Here is a 21,727-nt window from a genome sequence, read left to right as displayed (position 1 = left end):
GTTTGTTTTAAGGGCAAAATCCGGTGGAAAGCAGTGCGTGCTCAATTAACTGTATCTAAATGTAAGCTTTTTAACAAGAGACTGAGGGTTCATCTCCCTCTTTCTGGGGGATGCAGCGACCCCCTGTGGCTCGACTTCTAAAAGGACCTCCTTCGACGATGACCGATTGCTCACACTTCATTTACTTAACAGTTTGCTTTAATTAACCCCGTCCTTCACGGCCGTCACACTAACACCTTGGCGCAGTGCGCATTAACGCGGATCGGGGCCTTGACCGTGGGCGAGCCTTGGGGTTGGGAGGATGTGGGCGGGTGGAGGAAAACGGAGGGGCGGAGCGCTGGGGTGGGGCCTACGGGGCCGCCTGCCGAGGGGCGGGGCAGTGGGCGGGGCAGTGGGCGGGGCCTGGGAAATTCCCGGGCGGAGGTGTGGAGGGTGAGGAGGCTGGCGCGGCGGTCAGCTGAGCAGCGCTGGGCGGGGTCGCGAGGCCGCAAATCCACCTAAAGCTCCCCAACCCCCGCCGCCGCCCCGGCCGGTCCCCTGCTTGGCGTCTGCGTCTGGGTCCGGAGCCCTCTCCCAGCGGGCATGATGCCGAGGAAGCAGTGACCCGAGGGAGGCCGGAGCCCGGGCGCCGGTGAGCCAGGGCGGGGGGCGGGCAGGGTCTCCCTGGAAGCTGTTCCGAAGCCCCCTTCCCTGCGACCCGGAGCCGGTTAGGGACGTGGGTGGCAAGGGGTGGGGCGTCTCCTCCAGTGGGACGGCGGCGCTCGCTAGGAGGGTCTCCAGGCCCTGGCGATCCTGACCTGGTGCCAGAGGGCAGCAGGGGCGTCCATCCCAAAGCGCCCTTCCCCCCTTTTTACCCGCCAGGCTGGCCGCAGGTGACTTCCTCTGTAGGTCATGAAGGTGGTTGAAGGGTGACATCCTTCCGCAGATTGGGGATGATTATACAGCCAGCTCCTCCATTGTAAGAGAAAGGGTTAAGGACACACCTTCGAAAGAAGTAAAAACTAGCTCCACGAGAAGACCCAGTACACTAAAGAGCCAGTGGCCGCTCTCTAAAGCGATGGGATTACTGAACAGCTGAAAGGAATCTTCATAAACCGTTGTGTCTGGGGGAGCTTGTGTGTGTGTGTGTGTGTGTGTGTAGGTATAGACACAAACGTAGAGAATATGAATATTTGCTGAGGCGAGAACCCCAGAGGGGTTGTTTGTTGTGTAAGCAGCAGGCAGTAAGCATCACTAACAGAAAATGTAACTCAGGTTCCAGCTAGGCTCCTTCCTCCACCAGAAAAACTGTTGTTGGAAATTATGTGCCACAGAACTGCTTAAGGATGAAGTGGGAAACCGAAACTTTGAACATCAAAAGCCTAGGCTCGATCTGATTAAGCAAGTGGCACTATTAATGGGTTTCCCTGGTGGCTCTGTAGTAAAGAATCCTCCTGCAATGCAGGAGATGCAGGTTTCTGGAGAGGGAAATGCAACCCACTCCAGTATCCTTGCCTGGGAATTCCTGAACAATTATTAACAGAAGAACCTCTCATGCTTGCTCCTTGTCTGAAGGAGAGAAGAGCAAGGGAGCCCTGGCCACCTCCCCCCACCCCAAGATAGACCCAGTTTGGAGGGGACTGGCGAGGTGTAGTATTTTTTTCTTTTTTGGTAACCGACCACAAGTTGCATATTATGCTGTGGGCTCTGACTAAACACCAAAAAAACAAAATAAGACTTTATTTTTTAAAGGAACTCAAAATTTTTTTTTACTTTCCCATGCGATACCCCACCTTAGGTTGAGGCACAGGAGTCTTCTCTTCTCCAAGCTTGACTGTTTCTGAATTTTATAAAGACTTGGAGTGTTTGGTATGTTCTTTGGAATTTATGGAATAGTAAATTCAAAGGAAAAGAGGGAAATTAAACTGTGTTTTGACAATAAAATCTGTTTCACTCAGAAAAAAATTAAGTTTTCTTTTTCATTTTGACATATGTATATATGGGGTGAGTGATGAAATATGTGTTATGAAATGACCCCCAGATACCTTTGTAGTGATATTTTTAAAATAGTACTAATTTTCAACATAACTAGTTCAAGAATCTGGAAATGAGTGCCATTGAAAAACTGTAGGAAAACTCATAATACTAGTTACGTTGGATTTGTTGCCTACTGAGCAGAAAGTGTTTTACAAGTGTAAGGCTTTTACCTCGGAACACTTGATAGTTTCGTTTGATATCAACAAATGTTTACTGCGAGCCTGCTCTCAGTGTGCCAGTCTCTAGGAAAAATAAAATAAACACCTTGACTTAGGTTTGATGGGAAAGTTGACGGACATGGGATAATACAGTACTTGGCATAAAAGAACCAAAAGCGACATGGGATAATACAGTACTTGGCATAAAAGAACCAAAAGCGACTGGAATGCATAAAGCACTATTGGGTACTCAGAGGAAAGCGTAGGTCTTTTTACATAAGACATCTATTTGAGCTGGACGTTAAACTGTCCGGTAGACGTTTGCCAGGGTAACAGCAAGTCTAGGCTTCTCAAGGAAGGATAGAAAAGCAAAAGAAGGCCAGGAACTGTGAACTCTTTAATGTGCCCCAGGTATGAGTGGTGCTGGTGACAGGAGATGGTAGTGGTGGGTAAGCGGGGGCCAGACTCTGAAAGGCCGTGTTTGTTTTGCTCAGGAGCTGGAGCTCTGTCTGTATGGGAAGGGTGAAAGCAGGAGGATGCTCTTGTGTTGGGGAAGAAACCATGGAGGTAGTGGGGCTGCAATGGAGAGATGAGTCAGACCATGGAGGAAGCTATGTAAATTCATTCAGCATCTACTTGTTGAACCCCCACATGTTTCTGGGAATGTTGTAGGTGCTAGAGACAATGCAGTGAACAGAACAGACAAAAGCCCTTTCCTCTGTGGAGGACGACGTTGCTGTAGGCCAGATAAGACAAGAAGGACCTGACCTAAGCTGGTGGAGATTGAGAGGAAGTGGGAGTGACAGGACTGGGTGACCCATTAGACTCGCGGGAAGAGGAAATAGGAGTCATCAACTGTAGCTCCTGCCCTGGGAGATGAGGCTAAGTCTTTTTCCACTTTCTGTATGTCCAAAAGTCAGACTACCATTTCTGGCATAAAAGGTAAGGCCTCTTTTGCCCCTTAATAGGATATGTACTTTGAGTTCTTTTTCCAGGATTGTGATGAATTTTGTTGGTGCAATCTTGGAATGTTACTCAATCCCCTTGAAACGCCACGCCAGAATCTGCCAATACCCAACTATTCTCTATGGTCAGGAAATAGGTTTTCACTGTTTAAAACTAATTTTTGCCTGTGAAGGGTGAACCTGTGAGTACTTAGCAAATTCAGAGAATCAGCCACACCATGGTAAGGGCATGGGTTTATTCTGTATTATTCTTGCTAGTCCAATGTTCAGTGGGTGGAAGTCAGTATAAGGCAGATTTTTTGTTGGATACAAAATGACTTTCTGGCAGTCACAGCCATCCTGGAATAGAATGGGCAGTTGCCTGCTAAGGTCATGTGCCTATTTTTTCTGTTGTTGAAGTCATTCAAGCCTGGTCTATATGCCCATCTGCCATGGAAACCAACAGGACATTCTTGCATCAAATAAGAAGTTGGGCTGGGCCACTTTTAAGACTAATTCAGGAATGCAATTCAAGCTCATGCCTACCAAGCCAAGTCACTGCTATAATTACTTGACCTCTGGAATTAAGGATTATTATAATCAGGAATTCAAATAGCAAATCTGGCAATAAAATCTAGAGATTTTGCTTTTGATTTCCACCTTCCAGGTAGTTCCCATTCTTCCTCATTGGTGAAATCTTGACATATCTGTGCTAAATTATTAATTCACCCTTCTGCCTAGAAATGATGCATTTCTGATTCAGATTGGTTGGGTTTTTATGAGAAATTCAGTTACTAAACAGGCAGAACCTTGCAGTAAATGGCTTAGGTCCAGTTTCCATAAACTTTGAGGATGTTTGTGTGCAAGGTTTTAAGGATTTATAACCTATCTGCATTTTCTCAATTGAAAGTAGTTTAAGGGGATGCTTAACATTTAGAGAATTCAGCTTTCTCTAACTGGCATTCTACCAGTAGACATCTCACATATACACTGTATTGTGATAGCTTGTAATGATGGCCCCCCAAATTTTTAAAATCATAAAATGCACTTTGAGTCACCAAAAATCAGTTGACTTGCTTTTAGCAAAAGTTTGGTTACAGTATTTATATGCTTATGTTTGGCATTTATGCTAACTTCTTATGCTATGATGTTTAAATAACCAAATAATTTTTTTCTAGCAATGCTGGATAACAACGAATTCACTATAATTGGGACAGGCATTTGTATTAGTGAGAGAGGGCGGCATGGCCATGAGGGTACTGGGATATATGTGTTGGACAGTGGGAACTGGACCGTAATCTTGATAGAACCTTAAGAATACTTTTTACAACTCTTTTGAGCTGAAAGCAACCATAATGATCATCCTTTCCTTGACGAGTCAGTTAATCATCACAGGAGGTCTTCTTAAGGTCACACATCTGGTTAGTGTCTTCCAGTTTATTTTTGTATTGTCTCCCTTATTATAACCCTGCTTTTTTTTTTTCCTCATGCCCTATTAAAACCTGGGCAACCAGAAAGTTGGTAAGCAGAACTGGTTTAACTGTTATCGTTGTGTTTCAAGTCTTGGTTGAGATATAACAAAAAGTCAAGGATGAAAAGTATCTAAAGGAACCGTACCTCTTCCCCTCCCCATCCCACCTCTCTCCTCCCTTCTCTTCATCCATCCCCTCCCCTCCTAATATTTTCCTCTGCTTTAGATACTTTTTTTTAAAAAATCTGTTAAATGTCTCCTTTTACTTTTGAAAAGTATAGTCTAATTCTTGAAAATTTGAGGAAATTTAATATTGACAAGTGAATAAAACGTTACAAGAATTTTGCCTTTGTCAGGTATTTAGAATTCTCTGCAATTAAATAGATAGGAGCACTTTTTATTTAGTAACAACCCATTTTTATGAAATTTCAGCTCCAGCATAGTTCTGTGAAAAAGTGAGTTTTACGGAAAGCCAGAAACTGGCTTTGTCCAAATTATTATCATCCAAATTATTTTATGCAGAATAACCCAAATAATTTTATTGGGGAAAACAAAAGCAGTCTCTTTTGGTCACCTCATGCCAAGAGACAGCACACTTTGGCAGCGTACCTCTTTCTAAATAAATCAGGATATGTAAAACACAGCTGCTTTCAAAAGACTCAGAATGCTTTATCCATGTTTAACACTTCATAGAATCGCTATCCTCATTAAAGAATTCCAAGGATGCTCTAGAGAAGTCAGCAGGCCACCAGTGCCAGGGCCCGCTCTCCCCTCAGTAGTAGCACCGTCTCTAATCCTACAGGTATCTTGCACCATCTCTAATGCTATAGGTGCCTTTAGACCCAGAGCAGGTCTGTAGGCTCCCAGTTCTGGGAGGGTTCCAGAGAGCCCGGGAATTGCCTCCTGCCAGAGTGGGGAGGAAGCAGTGCTCTGCCCTCCGAGGGTTTGTTGGCGTTCGCATGCAAGCACTAATAGCTGGTACTTTCCCCAGCTTCTTCCCTGACACTGAGGAACTTAACAAAAACCATAACCGAAGTGTCCCTGGTAGTCTCTTAAAGAAACAGTCGTTTGTACTTGGCCCTCCTGCCAGCAGTGCCAGGTTCCTTTGGCACGTATGGGAGCTACTGACAGGGATGCGGTTCCTGGGACACAATGTAAGTGTTAGTTAGTAGTAAGTAACCTGTTTGTAAGTAATTCATTGCTAAGAAGTAGGAAGAAAAAGGCTTCTGGAAGCCTTAGTTATTGGTTTAAGATTGCTGGTAGTGCAGGATGGATGGATGAAGTAGAATCTGAACTTTGGGTAAGTTGAATGGGGCAGCCTTCCGAGCTCATCTGGAGCACATGCCCAGAGGTTATGATACAGTGCTAGATGAGAGAGCACTTCTCTCCCCTCAGCTTCCAGTGACCCTGCAGTGCCTCATGAAAGGACGCATCGTCATCTTTGTGAAATGTGGAAAACGTTTGCCCACAGTCTTTGATTTCTGTGCTTGTTGAGGTGTGGTAGGCCATACAGAAATACAGTTGGGATATACCCATCTATCTTATTTATGGGAAGGGCATACACACTCCAGTAGTCTTACCTGGAGAATCGCATGGACAGAGGAGCCTGGCAGGCTACAGTCCCTGGGGGCACAGAGAGTCGGACACGACTGAGCAACTAACCCTGCATTTTATTTGTGGCCACAGTGACCCCTTTACAAATTATATGCTTAAAATAGTCTCAGAATATGCAACAACTGAGCAAGATTTTCTTAGTCTTTTTAGCATGATTTGCAGAAGTAAACTATGAAAGCCTAGATATTCAGCGGTACCTTCATTGTATGACAGGGCTGGGTTTTAGAATCATCCTTAATGCTCAATTGTGCCTTTTGTTAAGTGACCTTGGATGAGCTCTGTGAATTCAGCTCTATCACCCAGGAAATACCCATCTAGTTGAGTTTTAGTGAGGATTAGAACTTGACACTCTAGTGTGATGATTGAGCACATAGTAATTATCTGAAATATGTTAGTGCCCTTCCTCTTAGCCAAAAATATAAGAAATAAAATATGAAGACTGTAGCAGTTAATTATTGAGATATAATTCACATACCATACAGTTCACCCAAAATATGGAGATTTGAGCTTAAAACATTTTTCTGGGAAAAAATCAACTTCATAATACTTTGCCCACATCTCCAAATACATACACAGAAACCCTCTTGAACACCTTATGTTAGGATTTCTTGCCATCTTGATACCATTTCCATCTCTTCTCCTCCATCCCCCACCTCCTCTATGTACCCCTTTATATATCCTTATGCACAGACATGTACATACAGACTGAAGCAAGGATGTATCTTTCTTGTTTGAACAGAAGAATCAAGATTGTTCAAAATGTAATGGGAAAGAAAGTCAGCCCCTTCTAGAATACTTCTTAGGACTTGCACATGGGTTTGTGGACTCCTGGGGACCCAGTGCAGAGGGAGATGGTTATATTTTCAGTTTGTGATTTTTCTATAGGAACTGCTACCATGTCCCACCAACCACTTAGCTGCCTGACTGAGAAGGGGGACAGCCCCAACGAAACCACAGGAAATGGACCCCCCAATCTGGCTCACCCAAACCTGGACACATTCACCCCACATGAGCTTCTGCAGCAGATGAGAGAGCTTCTAATCGAGAACCATCAGCTGAAAGGTAAGCAACACCTAGCCCCATGTTTCTCCATTCACCCGCAGCCTTTGGGAGCACAGTCCCTTGGTAACAGCTTGTAGGTGAATCCCTTTCTCTGCACCTGGTTCCCTGGGGAGAGATGGAGCACAGGACTAGCTCTTAGTAAGACTAAAACTGCTTCCCAGGTGGCTCAGTGGTAAAGAATCCACCTGCCAATGCAGGAGACATGGGTTTGATCCCTGGGTCAGGACGATCCCCTGGAGAAGGGAATGGCAACCCACTCCAGTATTCTTGCCTGTAGAATCCCATGGACAGAAAAGCCTGGCGGGCTATAGTCCTTGGAGTCACAAAAGAGCTGGACACGACTTAGTGACTAAACAACAGCAAGGCTAAAGCTGTTCCCATTGTTTACTTTTGGATACAGGTAAGAATAAAATTATTTATCTCTGGGAAATGGCAGAATGACATTTAGCCCTAAATTTAAAAAGAAAAATAAAAAGACTGCTATTATTACAGAGTTAGTCCTAAATATTACCTTAAGAGAAAGGATTCTAATATCTCCAGCCATGGCTTTTGGCAGAACCAGTGTTGGAATCCAGGAGTGATGGACCTCAGTCTAGCTAGTTATTAATAGGCATTTTGTTAAAATAAATCGATAAAATCAATTTTATTTTCTTGAGAATCTTGAGAGCAGTCAGTGACATTAGACCTCCTAGTCCTATTTGAAAGCAGAAACTACTCATTTTGCTATGTAGTCTTTCCAGCTGACCCTGGAGCCCAGGCCAACCCTGGCATTTTGAGGTTCAGAGCTATGTGGTGAGGTGATCTATGGGGAGGTTCTCTTCATGACCCCAAGTCCTGTCCCTTGGTGTTTTGACACTCTTCTTCTCAACCCCATGCAGAAGCCATGAAGCTAAACAATCAGGCTATGAAAGGGCGATTTGAGGAGCTTTCAGCTTGGACAGAGAAGCAGAAGGAAGAACGCCTTTATTTTGAGACTCAGAGCAAAGAAGCCAGAGAGCGCTTAACAGCACTGAGCCTTGAAAATGAAAAACTGAAGCAAGAACTCGGAAAACTAACAGGGAAAACTGAAAGGGCATTCGAGGTGAGTGAACTGATCAGTTGTAATTTTATAATGTTCATATTTGCAGTGGCATCTTACTTGTCTAGACTTCGAGATCAGAACTTTCACAGTTCCGGCTGGATGCTTGCATTATCTTAAAAGAAGAGTGATGAGAAGATTAGTTGCAATTTTAAGGGTCATGTGTAATCTCTGGTGAAGAAATGGGTCAAACTTGGAGCTTATTGATTATAGTCAAAGGAATGTTATGGTTATTAATCAATATTTTGTATTCATTACAGATAGTACAGAAAGACCTCTGCCTGGAACCATTCAAATGTTGGTCTTTAATCCTTGATATAGAATTATATTTTTAAAATCTATTGCTCAGAATTTTCACTTATTGACCTTGTCCTTTCTCTACATCTGCAATAGATTCCACACTGTGTTTTACATTCACTTTTGAAAAATGGTTTGACAAATATTATTGTGTGATATAAGGCATTTCCAGTAACTCAAAGAACCTGGGAAATATGCTTTGATACCCTTGAGAATGGGTATCAAAGATGTGAATGAAAAGTCCTGTAGGTTTTCCAGAAAGGTCCCAGTATTGGAAGAAGTTGAGATCGGAAGCTGAAGCTCTAGACAGATTCTTTCAGTGTAGAGGATCCGTTGAAGCAAACTATAGGCAGGACTCAGAAATGAGTCCTTGGGACAAAGAGACACTAAGGATTCTTCAAAACCCTTGGTCATCATTTTTTTTCTCCACAAGCTGTGCCTCCCAGGCCCCCACCTGCCCCCCACCTCTCTTTTTGTTCCATGGACCCTTTGAGGTGTTTGTTTGTTTTTAATTTAGCCTCTCATCTTCCTGATTTACTGAGGCTCTCAGGACCTCTCACTCACTCACGCTGACCTGTCTATGCTGCTGCTTCTGCAGGCACCCCTCTCCCACCCCCTCAAGCCGTTAGGGTCGCCCCGTGTTCTGTGAAGCACAGGGAAGGGAGCAGGGAGTTTCCACTGAGATCTGCCTTTCAGTCCTCAGGGTGAGGCTGAGGTATGACTGATTCTGTCCTGATTTCACTGAATTACAGACCTGGTTGCTCAGAGGGTAAAGCTTCGGCCTGCAATGAGGGAGACCTGGGTTCTACCCCTGGGTCGTGAAGATCCCCTGGAGAAGGAAATGGCAGTCTACTTCGGTACTCTTGCCTGGACAGAGAAGCCTGGTAGGCTATAGTCCATGCGGTCGCAAAGAGTCGGAAAGGACTGATCGACTTCACTTTTCACAGACATTACTTTTAATTGAAGGATAATTGCTTTACAATATTGTGTTAGTTTCTGACATACATCAATGTGAATCAGCCATAGGTTTGTGCGTTGGTAAGTCACCAACTCGATGGCCATGAGTTTGAGCAAGATCCAGGAGTTGGTGATGGACAGGGAAGCCTGGTGTGCAGCAGTCCATGGGGTCACAAAGAGTCGGACACGACTGAGCGACTGAATTGAACTGAAGTAACTTCAGTCCTGTCCGACTCTTTGCGACCCTATGGACTATAGTTCTCCAGGCTCCTCTGTCCATGGGATTCTATAGGCAAAAGTACTGGAGTGGGTTGCTATTTCCTTCTCCAGAGGATCTTCCCCAGGGATTGAATCCACATCCTTTACATCTCCTGCATTGACAGCCAGATTCTTTATCACTAGTGCCACCTGGGAAGCCACCATAGGTATATATATGTCTAAACAATCCTTTTTGACTTTTAACTACAGATTGCCAGGCAAAGGTCATTAGACTTGTTTTATATTATAAAATGACGTATTAGCCTGGGCACATTTCCAAGACAATAAAAGCACAAAAAAAGGGAAATTGTTGTTTCCCGAGGTTTAATCAATGCTAAGTGCTCAAAAAGTGATGAAAGACAGAAATAATTTAGTTGGGCTTGAGATCCCAGAGAACAAACCCTGGGAGTTTCATCCAGGAAGATGATGGACAGAGCCTTAACAGTGAAATGAAGAGAAATTTTAAGTGTCACCTCACAAGGTGTTTTGTAGATCCATAATTTCCCAAGGATAATTAAGTGTTAGTCGTTCAGTAGTATCTGACTCTTTGCAACCCCATGCACTGTAAGCTCCTCTCTCCTGCCAGGCTCCATGGAATTCTCCACCCAAGAATACTGGAGTGGGTTGCCATTCCCTTCTCCAGGGGATCTTCCTGACCCATGAATCAAATACGGGTCTCCTGCATTGCAGGCAGATTCTTTATTGTCTGAGCCACCAGGGAAGCCCAAGGATAAAGAAGAAATCCACACAATTGCGAAAAAGAAAATTAACCTGATTTCTGAGACTCAAGAGTCATGGCCTTATATCGCTGGTCCTCAGACACTTGTTTAAAACTCTATTTCCTTCCTTTGTGGAAAGATGGTTTTTAGAAGTCCATTCCACTCAGTGTCCTCAGGAAGGTCAAGAGGGTGGATGTGAAGGTATCTCACAGGGCATAGTCTTCCCCTTCCCTGCTTGCTTCCTGGTTCCAGCTAGGCAGTACCTTTCCTTTTTTTCATTTTTATGCCTTTAAATATATATTTCTGTGGTCTGAATCATTAGCAGGAGAGATTGCACAAGCTTTGAACTTTTCCTTGCAGACCTAACTCTTCAGTTTTATGAGTTACTTTTTCCCAAAGCCTGTGAGAGTTTCCTAGCAAGGGGGGGTCCAGATGAAGGCAGAGTGTGATTCCACTGGCATGAGGGGCACTTCCACACGCCAGTTACTACCTGGCCCTCACTCTCTTAACACTTCATGGACTAGCTGGTTTATGGTCCATACACATGCTTTTCTGATAATTGTTTGGTTCTACTATGAGCCTTTGGGCCTGTTTACCATTCCTTATGAAATCTGTCAGAGGGTGTTTGGCCGGGGGGGGGGGGAAGGCGGGGGTAGATGTGTAGGTGAATTTTCAATGTTGCAGTCCTCTGGTAATCTCAAGTGTACATATTTCTGGTGGTGCCATATCCATAAGAGCCATGAGGGAAGAAATCAGGAGGCCAAGAAGGTCACAGCTGGATGAGACCACAGAGACCACATGGTACCAAGTCTTTCTGATCCAAGAAAACTGAAGCCAAGACAGTAAGGGAATCTGTTCAAGGCAACACATGCTCTGATTAGCAGAGTGCAGACTAGAGTCTGTTCTCCCTTCTCCCAAGTAAAAACAGCACATGTCAGCAAGCTCTTTCTTTTATTACTTTGTCATATGTGGTAATTGCAACAGGATGAACACAATAGGTACTCGACATTAGGAAAATATCCATGTTTATTAGTTTATCAAGGGAAGCCAATTAATGTTTATAGAGGCCAAAATTAATTTCCACCCTTGGTACCAACCTCTGAATTTTCAGTTTTCTTATTTCTCACCAGATTTACCTTTAGCAACCTTAAAACACCAGCATAGAATATTGTAACAACCAACCTACATGCCTGAGAGGATTTTGGACCTTTCATTGTGTTTTGCCTTCACCGTATTGTCGTGCCCTTGATGCTTTGGCTTCTAAGGAAAAATGACAAGTATGAGGAGAGAGGGGGCAGAAAGAGAAAAAAAAAAGAGGTTGAGTTGTGGTAGTTCTTTATCCTTATTTTCTGGAATTTGGGGCTGCAGTTTACTAGTCAACCATTGCCAAAGTCTGGTTGGTTATTTTCATAATGATCAGATTATTTCTTTCAGCATGTTGAGGAAAGCTTGCTTGTCATGAGTTTATTTTAACTTCCTATTATTTGCACATGACAAAGTAAATTTTTCCATTTTAAATGGTATGTCAAAATAAATTGCCGAGGAAAAACTACAATTCCCTACTGTAAAGCACAGCGGTCTTACCAGTAGGTGTAGAGGCACTCGAGTTTGATGGCTGAGTCCTTGGCTTGATTCATTCGTTCACTTTGCTCCGTATTGTTTCCAGGACATCATTGGGGACCCCAAGGTCCCCAAGGCAGAAGTGGAACAAGAAGTGGAACAGCTGAAGACCCAGGTGGCACGCCTCCAAGCTGAAAAGGCAGATCTGCTGGGCATCGTGTCTGAATTGCAACTCAAGCTGAACTCAGGCGGATCCTCCGAAGACTCCTTTGTTGAAATCAGGATGGCTGTAAGTGTGTTGGTTTTGGTTTTGTCTTAAGCAAGTTACAAAACCTCACCTGGACAACTGCTAGACATATCACCACTTCCTTTCAGCACGGGAAAGCCAAACAGTGGGGAAATTTCAGTGTAGTCAGCGTAAATATAAAACATCATGCTTGTGGCTATCACAGCTGAAATGGAAAATCCTGATTACCTTTTATGACTGAAGAGATAGTCCTTTTTTTCCCCCAGTACATCCTGAATAATTTATCTGACCTAAAAAGAAAAAACAAAAAGGTATAAACTTGTTCAGCCCAGGTTTCAAAGCTGTGTTCAGCATTTCACTTAGATAAGCAGAATGATGATCAGATGCAGTAAAATCAAAAGGCTCGCCACTTACTAATCATAGAACCCTCTTTTCAGACAAAGTCTTATGAGGAACGTAGGTATATTAAAAATAAGAAGTGGAGAAAAGCAAGAGCAGAGATGCTCTGGTTGTAGCCCCAGGGAATACCCGGCTTCTCCCTCCCCTCCAACAGCAGCTGCTAGGGAAGAGCCGAGAACAGATTCTGAAGCCAGCATTATCTTACTGGCTTTTATGTCCAGCCCCAAATGAAGCAAACTGGGCGAGGCAGCACAGGCTGGCCTGTTCTGATGGGAAGCATGTGTCGGGGGGTAGCTGGTGTGTGGGCAGTCCTGCTAGAAGGGAAACCTCCTTCTTTTTTACTAGAAAAGAAATGGAATACAGATTGAAGGAGACAAGCACAGGAGGGTACAATCCTCCACTGGACAGTCAGTCCAGCTTTGTCAGAGCACACGTCTGATACAGGAAGAGAGCTTAACTGTGTCTCTGGAAGAGAAAAGCCTACCTGTAGACAAGCAGGGCTGAGGCGGGCTGAAGTGCACCTTGCAAAAAGCTCAACTACTGAGTATGTCTGAAACACCAGAGCATGACTCTCTTTACTTTCTCATTTATTTGCTGCACTAAAGATGAACAGAAGTGGAAAATGGCTCTTAATAACCCTGGCACCCATGCCTCTCAGAAATTTTAGATGACGAGGGGCTGAAGTCAAGAGAAAATACTAATCAGGAAGTACGCTGTGTCAGAGCACACTTTCTGCACACGAGCAAAGATTATGAAAACATTCATCAAAGAACTTTCACCTTCTGCAAATAACTGATAAAATTCAGGAAGTCCAAGGAGCGTATCAGAAGTTTCCAAATGAGGCTTCTTTCTTTGGGGTGCATGGTTACCATAATGTTCTCCCTCACCGATGAGTGACAGTTATTTCTAGTGTAAACATGTTTTTCTTGCCTTGCTCCTATGAACAGAAAAACACTGCCCAAGACTTAGGAACAGTGTGCGCATACAGAATTATCTAGAACCACCTCCGTATTTTTCCACTAGCTCACTGGACTAGAAATGTCTTTCAAATCATTGAAGTGGTCTTAGCCCCCTACTGTTCCCCAAGTGGCCCAAGAAGCAGATGAGCTTCAAATGGGAGCCAGCCTTTTGCTCTGTGAGCCTTGCCCACAGAAGACAGCCTTCTTTCCAAGTGTCTGAAGCAAGTTCTAGCATTTTGCTTTTTTTTTTTTTTTTTTTCAGATTTATTTGTTTATTTCTGGCTGCTCTGGGTCTTTGTGGTTGTGCATGGACTTTCTCTGGTCGCAGCGAGCGGGAGCTGTTCTTCTCATTGCAGTGGCTTCTCTTGTTGCGGAGCATTAGCCGTAGGTGCACGAGCTCAGTGGTTGTGGTACATGTGCCCAGTTGCTCTGCAACATGTGGAATTTTTCCGGACCAGGGATTGAACCCGTGTCCTGCATTGGCTGGTAGATTCTTAACCACTGGACCACCAGGGAAGTCCCACCTTTTGCATTTTGAAGGAGTGTGTGGGAAAAGTATGTGGAATTATCATTAGCCGTGTGTGACCTTAACTTGTAGAGAAGGGAACTGCCAATGAGAGAGAGAGAGAGGAGATAAGCTTTCCTGTGTGTGGGCTCAGGATGACTGTGCTGAATGCGAGGAGCCCAGCCTTCTCGTCTTCGTCGGGATATTTATAATCCTGACCGGGCATGCAGGTTGAGGGAAGGATAAACTTCCATTCCATTTGAGTGACTGAATTGAAGCATCTCACATTTCTGTGTTTGGTAGATTCCTTGGGTTATGTGTCATCCAAATTCTTGATCTTTCACCTTTTGCTCTTTTGCTGGAGAATTTGTCTTACAGGTATGCTATGTTAAACCTCTCTCATTTCTGCTTTTACAGGAGGGCGAAGCAGATGTGGCAGCAAAAGAAATCAAGACACGTCCTGGGCCCACAAGAATTGATTCCGTTGACACGTATGTGAAGACAGAGTCAGGCTGTCAGCCAGGCATGCTGGGCAGTCTTGTCACTTTCGGCTCACCTCCGAGAGGCCAAACATGGTGGGCTGAAAAAGCCACTTACTGATTTACACTGGGGCCTTTCAAGAATGTTCAGTTTGAATGCTATTCATATTTGTTGTTGCAACCCACTGATAAAGAATAAAAACTATGTTTTGTGCCTTGGTAGGCTAACTAATGGAGAAGGCAATGGCAAGCCACTCCAGTACTATTGCCTAGAAAATCCCATGGATGGAGGAGCCTGGTGGGCTGCAGTCTGTGGGGTCACTGGGGGTCGGACACGACTGAGCAACTTCACTTTTACTTTTCACTTTCACACATTGGAGAAGGAAATGGCAACCCACTCCAGTGTTCTTGCCTGGAGAATCCCAGGGACGGGGGAGCCTGGTGGGCTTCCGTCTATGGGGTCACACAGAGTCGGACACGACTGAAGTGACTTAGCAGCAGCAGGCTAACTAACCCCTCACCACTCTGTATAGAGGTGTTTCATCTCCATCAGGTGAGAAGTGAAAACAAGCTTGTTCTCAGTTAAGAGACCCGTGTTTCCTAATGTGTTTACGAGTCCAGTCTTACCCGTACCAGGCTGCCCAGCTGATAAGGGCGATGTTTCCTTTTTCTCTTCCCTGTTCATTCCTGAGTATAAGGCAAAGTGACTAATATAGGCTAGTCTTCCATAACAATGACTGTTGTTGCTATGGGTGGTGGCTGTTTTTTTAAAGTGCCCAGATATCTTACCTGGGGAATCTTCAGTAGACTTGTGCCTAGTGGACAGCCACCTTAAATTGTAGGGGGACCTTAAGGAGGCAGGGGATCTGGGCACCTGAGTCTCTTACAAGTAGCTGTGACCCAGAGTGTGCTATTAGCTCATCCCCTGTAAGCAGGTTACCACTGTATGAATCTGCTTAAGAAGATTTACCTGAAATTTCCCTCAGCATCTCTTCCTTCAGAGACTTTTAATATCTTTTTTCAATAACTTGATGAATGGACTTCTAAAAATGTTTTTTTTTCCATCAGTTATGCTGCCAAGCCCTTGTATAAGGCAAAAAATCAGAATTAGATTTCTTTCACCAAACAGGGCAGTTGGCAGAAATGAAAGTTACTCCGTTTTTTAATTAGAAATAACTACCCCTGCCCCCCGTATTGCCTTTTTAATATCAGAAGACTTTCCTGAAAGTGGTGGGAAGGAAGAAAGCCGTGTTTGAAATTTCTAAGCCACTTCCTCTTCATGTATAGCTGTGTGAATACCACTTCTTCTTTTAAACCACACAGCTGTGTTTTAATAACAGCTTCTTTTCCTTCTTTGAAAGTATTTTAAGGGGTCAGAGATGATCTCCGGGATTGGAGTTTGAGCTTTGGTGATGGGAACTGGGATTGAATCCTGAATCCTGGCTCTTTGTTAGATATGTGAACTTGGGTAGGTTCCTGAAGGCATAGCTGCTATTAGCATCAGCGTAGCTTTCCAGAATGTTTAGTTACTGCAGTGATGGCCGTGGTTTTCTTCATCATTGAACTGCCTCTTGATTTAATCTGAGTTTGAAGTCAAGAAATATATTTGACATACCAACAGTGCCTACATTTCTGTGCTCTAGTTATTAGAAACCAAAAACAAAAATACTTTTTCTTCTCCTAAGTTGAGAATGTGGTGTTTTCTGTCAAGTTGGAGAAAGACCAGTGGTCTGCATGTCACCACAGCCAGCCCGTGTGTGACTGTGGTCCTCTTGGAGATGAGTCCTCTAGGAAAGCAGGGCTCCAAAACTGGGACTCCCTCTGCTCCACTGCCTCTGTGGGTCCAGGGTTCTGGTGCCGTGGACACTGTGACGACGTGGCGGGAGTGAGCATGTGCGGAGTAAGGTGAGCCTACTCATCAGCCTCACTCCTTCCCCAGAAAGCGTGGAGGACCCAGGCGCTGGCTATCACCAGGCCAGCTGTACTTGGTCTGTAAATGAGAATTAACTGGAGAATGTTCTGGAAAACAGTTCCTTTTAACTAGTTCCAGTAATATTCTTAGACTCCGACATTTTTGTATTCTCATGAAACCTTTTAACCTTTCTGCTGTCCTGATGTAGGAGCAAATCTGCAGAAGGTACCAGGAATTACGTGGAGTTTGAGGAATTAACTGTGAGCCAGCTCCTGCATTGTCTAAGGGAAGGAAACCAGAAGGTGGAGAGACTTGAAATTGCCCTCAAGGAAGCCAAAGAAAGGTATGAAATAAGCAATGAGGAAAATGCATACATTGCTTTTTTAGTGGCTTTCAGTTCAGTTCAGTTCAGTTGCTCAGTCGTGTCCGACTCTTTGCGACCCTGTGAACTGCAGCACGCCAGGCCTCCCTGTCCATCACCAACTCCCAGAGTTCACCCAAACCCATGTCCATTGAGTCGATGATGCCATCCAACCATCTCATCCTCTGTCGTCCCCTTCTCCTCCTGCCCTCAATCTTTCCCAGCATCAGGGCCTTTTCCAATGAGTCAGCTCTTCGCATGAGGTGGCCAAAGTGTTGGAGTTTCAGCTTCAACATCAGTCCTTCCAATGAACACCCAGTACTGATCTCCTTTAGGGTGGACTGGTTGTATCTCCTTGCAGTCCAGGGGACTCTCAAGAGTCTTCTTCAACACCACAGTTCAAAAGCATCAGCTCTTTGGCGCTCAGCATTTTTTATAGTCCAACTCTCACATCCATACTTGACTGCTGGAAAAACCATAGCCTTGACTAGCCAGACCTTTGCTGGCAAAGTAATGTCTCTGCTTTTTAATATGTTGTCTAGTTTGGTCATAACTTTCCTTCCAAGGAGTAAGCGTCTTTTAATTTCATGACTGCAATCACCATCTACAGTGATTTTAGAGCCCCAAAATATGAAGTCAACCACTATTTCCACTGTTTCCCCATCTATTTGCCATGAAGTGATGGGACTGGATGCCATGATCTTACTTTTCTGAATGTTGAGCTTTAAGCCAACTTTTTCACTCTCCTCTTTTACTTTCATCAAGAGGCTTTTTAGTTTCTCTTCACTTTCTGCCATAAGGGTGGTGTCATCCGCATATCTGAAGTTACTGATATTTCTCCTGGCAATCTTGATTCCAGCTTGTGCTTCCTCCAGCCCAGAATTTCTCATGATGTACTCTGCATATAAGTTAAATAAACTTTATTGAAATATGAATCAGATGCCATAAAATTCATCCATTTAAAGTATACATTTTAATTTTTTTTTAGAATATTCACAGAGTTGTGTAGCTTTTAACACATTATAATTTTAGAACATTTTTTTTCCCCAAATAAGAAACCTAGTACTTGTTAGCACTCATTCCTCTTTCCTCCTGGTAATCTACCTTTCTGTCTCCATAGACTTACCTTTTCTGGACTCTTCATACAAATTGAATGATGCAACATGTGGTCTTTTGTGACTGGCTTATTTTATTTAGTATAATGTTTTCAAAGCTCATGCTTTCAAAGTAGCATGTATCAATATTCATTCCTTTTTGTTGCTGAATAATATTCCATGGTGTGACTAGACAGCATTTGTTTATCTGTTCATCATTTGATGAACATTTGGGTTGTTTCCACTTTTTGCCTATTATGAATAATATTTGCTGTCTACATTCATGAATAGTTTTATGTGTGGACTTAGTTTTTTAATTCGCTGGGTATATACCTAGGAGTTAAATTGTTGGGTTACGTGGTTACTCTCTGTATAATATTTTAAGAAACAACCAAACTGCTTTCCACAGTGGCTGCACCATTTTACATTCTCACCAGCATATACACCAACACTTGTTGTTTGTGTTTTTGATTATGGCCATCCTTGTGGATGTGAAGTGGTATCTCATTGTGATTTTGATTCTGTTTCCCCAGTGATGAATACTCTCTTCTTCTTTGCCCATTAAAAAGTTTGGATTGCCTTTTAATTATTGAATGATGTGAGGTGTATGATTTGTAAATATTCTCTCCCATTCTGTGAATTATCTTTTCATTTCTTTGATGGTATCATTTGCAGCACAAAATTCTTTTTTATTTTGCCCAAGTCCAATTTATCTGTTTGGTTTCTGGGTCACTTCTGCTTTTGGTACTGTAGCTAAGAAACCACCGCCTAACCCACAAAGATTCACTCCTGTGTTTTCTCCTAATTGTTTTATAGTTTTAGCTCTTACATTTAAGTCTCTGATCCATGTTGAGAGTGCATTTTTGTGCATGGTGTAAGGTGAAGGTCCAACTTCATTCTTGGATGTATGTGTATGTGGATACCTAGTTGTCCTGACACCATTTGTTGAAAAGAATTTTTTTCTCACTGACACCCCTGATGTAAATCAGTTGACCATAAACAAATGTAAAGATTAATTCCTAAATGCTCAGTTTTGTTCAATTGATCTAAGTGGCTGTCCTAATGGAGATAATACACTGTCTTAATTAGTTTTGTAGTAAAATTTGAAATTCTGAAATGTAGGTCCGTCAATTTTGTTCTTCTTTTAAAAAGACTGTTTTGGTGGGTCCCTTGTTTTTTTTTATCTAACTCTTAGAACAAGTTTGTTATTTTTGAGCTGGGATTTTGTTAGGGATTGCATTGAATCTGGAGTTCAATTTGGGGGAACATTGCCATCTTAACAATATGAAGTCTTCTGATCCGTGAATATGGCTTTCTTTCCATTTCCTTAGGTCATCCTTCATTTCTTCCAATGATGTGTTATAGTTTTCAGCATATAGGTCTTGCAGTTCTTTTTCAAAATTAATTCCTATGTATTCCAGTCTTTTTGGTGCTATAATACATGAAATTATTTTCTTGATTTCGTTTTGGGGTTTTTCATTGTTAGTGTTGGTGTTCAGTTGCTAAGTCGTGTCTGACTCTTTGCAGCCCCATGAACTGCAGCGTGCCGGGCGCCTCTGTCCTTCACTGTCTCCCTGAGTTTGTACAAACTCCTGTCCACTGAGTCAGTGATGCCATCCAGCCGCCTCATCTTCTGTCACCCCCTTCTCCTCTTGCCCTCAGACTTTCCCAGCATCAGGGTCTTTTCCAAAGTGTTGACACCAGGTGGCCAAAGTACTGAAGGCTCAGCATCAGTCCTTCCAGTGAATATTCAGGGTTGATTTCCTTTAGGATTGACTGGTTTGATATCCTTCCTGTCCATTGTTAGTGTAGAGAAATATAACTGATTTTTATATATTGATCTTGTAGCCTGCAACCTTGCTGAATTCATTTATTAGCACTAATCATTTTTTTTAGTGTATTCCTTAGTATTTTCTTTATACAAGACCTTGTCATTTGCAAAGAAATAGTATTACTTCTTCCTTACCAACCACTATTCCTTTTATTTATTTATTTATTTTTTTTGCTTCCATGATTGCCCTGGGTAGAACTTCCAGTACAATATTAAATAAAAGTAGAGAAAGTAGATATCCTTGTCTTGTTCCTGATCCTGGGGGGAATGCTTTCAGTCTTTCACCACTAAATTGTTGATGTTAGCTTTGTTTTTCATAGATGCTTTTGTCAAGTTGAAACGCTCTTTTCTATTTCTGGTTGCAATCTTTATCATGACAAGGTTTTGCATTTTTTTAAATGCTTCTACTGAGTCTATGAAGATGATTGTGTGGGTTTTTTTAAGCCTCTATTAATGTATTATATTGATCGATTTTCTGATGTTAAACTAACTTTTCATTCCTGGATAAATCACACTTGGTCATGATATATGATCTGCTTTATGTTGCTGACTTGGATTGCCAGTCTTCTTAGTAAAGATTTTTGCATGTGTATTCCTAAGGGATGTTGGTCTGTAGTTTTCTTGTGGTTTCTTTGTCTGGTTTTGGTATGAGAGAAATACTGACCTCATAGAATGTGACATACACACACACACTTTGGGATAAAATTTATTTACCTTATAGAGTTGTGAAGTCAATAAATTTCTATGTGTGAATGAACTTCTTAGGAATGCAGAGTGCTAAACCACATAAGGCAGGGGGGCATAATGGAACAGTTTTAGGGTTCCAGTGATTGCAACACTTAGTCATAAATATACTGTATATAGCACATACGAAAGTATACATAAATATAATATACATACCTAATTCCCTCAGACATTATGAATGTTTTATTAATATTAAAACCTATAGCACTTTCTCACTGAAGCGGCTGAAAAATTTAAGTATAAGAAAATCTGTTCTTAAAATATAAAACAAATTATTTATTCAGAATGAGGGTTATCTGAAAGAAATCAGTGTTTTTCCAATGACTTATTTGATAGTCAGTTCTCTTCAAAGGTGAAAAGGAGTGATGGCTATGAATTGTAGGTCTTTACCCCATATCCAGCCAGTCCATTCTAAGGGAGATCGATCCTGGGTGTTCATTGGAAGGACTGATGCTGAAGCTGAAACTCCAATACTTTGGCCACCTCATGCGACGAGTTGACTCACTGGAAAAGACTCTGATGCTGGGAAAGGTTGGGGGCAGGAGGAAAAGGGGACAACCGAGAATGAGATGGCTGGATGGCATCACCGACTCTGTGGACATGAGTTTGAGTGAACTCCGGGAGTTGGTGATGGACAGGGAGGCCTGGCGTGCTGTGACTTATGGGGTCGCGGAGAGTCGGACACGACTGAGTGACTGAACTGAACTGAACTGAACCCCATATCCTACCACTGTCTCAATAGAAGAGTTCAGAAGTTAATTTCCAGGAGACTAATACTATGTATTCTAATTGAGAATTGAATTTGTCCTGCCTTTTTGATAAGTCCCCAAACTGAGTAATGATGCACAAAAAAAATAAGTAAAAGCATTCATTTTACATCTCAGTTATTACAGGTACAGCTGATTTTTTAAAAGGAAGATGTTTCACTTTGAAAAAAGACCTTTAATAGTGATGAGTAATCAGTGTGTTTCTGTTTCATTGGCACATTTACCCTCCTGAGTTCTGTACAGCATTCAAAGAAGTCAAGTTTAGCTAGTAATTCATCCTTCCTCAGACAACATG

The 21,727-nt window shown here is 42.8% G+C and overlaps 1 protein-coding gene across 6 annotated transcripts in view; it reads left to right on the top strand.

Moving 5' to 3' along the window:
• Window positions 1-422: 422 nt before the first annotated feature.
• OPTN (optineurin) overlaps window positions 423-21,727 on the top strand; it is a 41,422-nt gene continuing 20,117 nt past the window's right edge. For 3 of the 6 annotated variants that reach the window (XM_088844121.1, XM_088844120.1, XM_055428589.2), the window contains exons 1-6: window positions 424-631; window positions 7,089-7,265; window positions 8,144-8,346; window positions 12,241-12,423; window positions 14,662-14,819; window positions 16,844-16,978. In XM_088844121.1, the coding sequence (XP_088700247.1) occupies window positions 7,100-7,265; window positions 8,144-8,346; window positions 12,241-12,423; window positions 14,662-14,819; window positions 16,844-16,978 (845 nt within the window). In that variant the 5' untranslated portion in view covers window positions 424-631; window positions 7,089-7,099. Of the gene's footprint in view, window positions 632-7,054; window positions 7,266-8,143; window positions 8,347-12,240; window positions 12,424-14,661; window positions 14,820-16,843; window positions 16,979-21,727 lie in introns of those variants that run through there. The other 3 variants (XM_055428596.2, XM_055428605.2, XM_088844122.1) reach the window with 3 other exon arrangements.

This window comes from Moschus berezovskii, chromosome 15 (assembly GCF_049115385.1).
Source record: "Moschus berezovskii isolate FMDL1 chromosome 15, NW_MosBer_1.0, whole genome shotgun sequence".
NCBI classification, from domain to species: domain Eukaryota; kingdom Metazoa; phylum Chordata; class Mammalia; order Artiodactyla; family Moschidae; genus Moschus; species Moschus berezovskii.
This window is presented reverse-complemented; position numbering and strand designations above follow the sequence as displayed.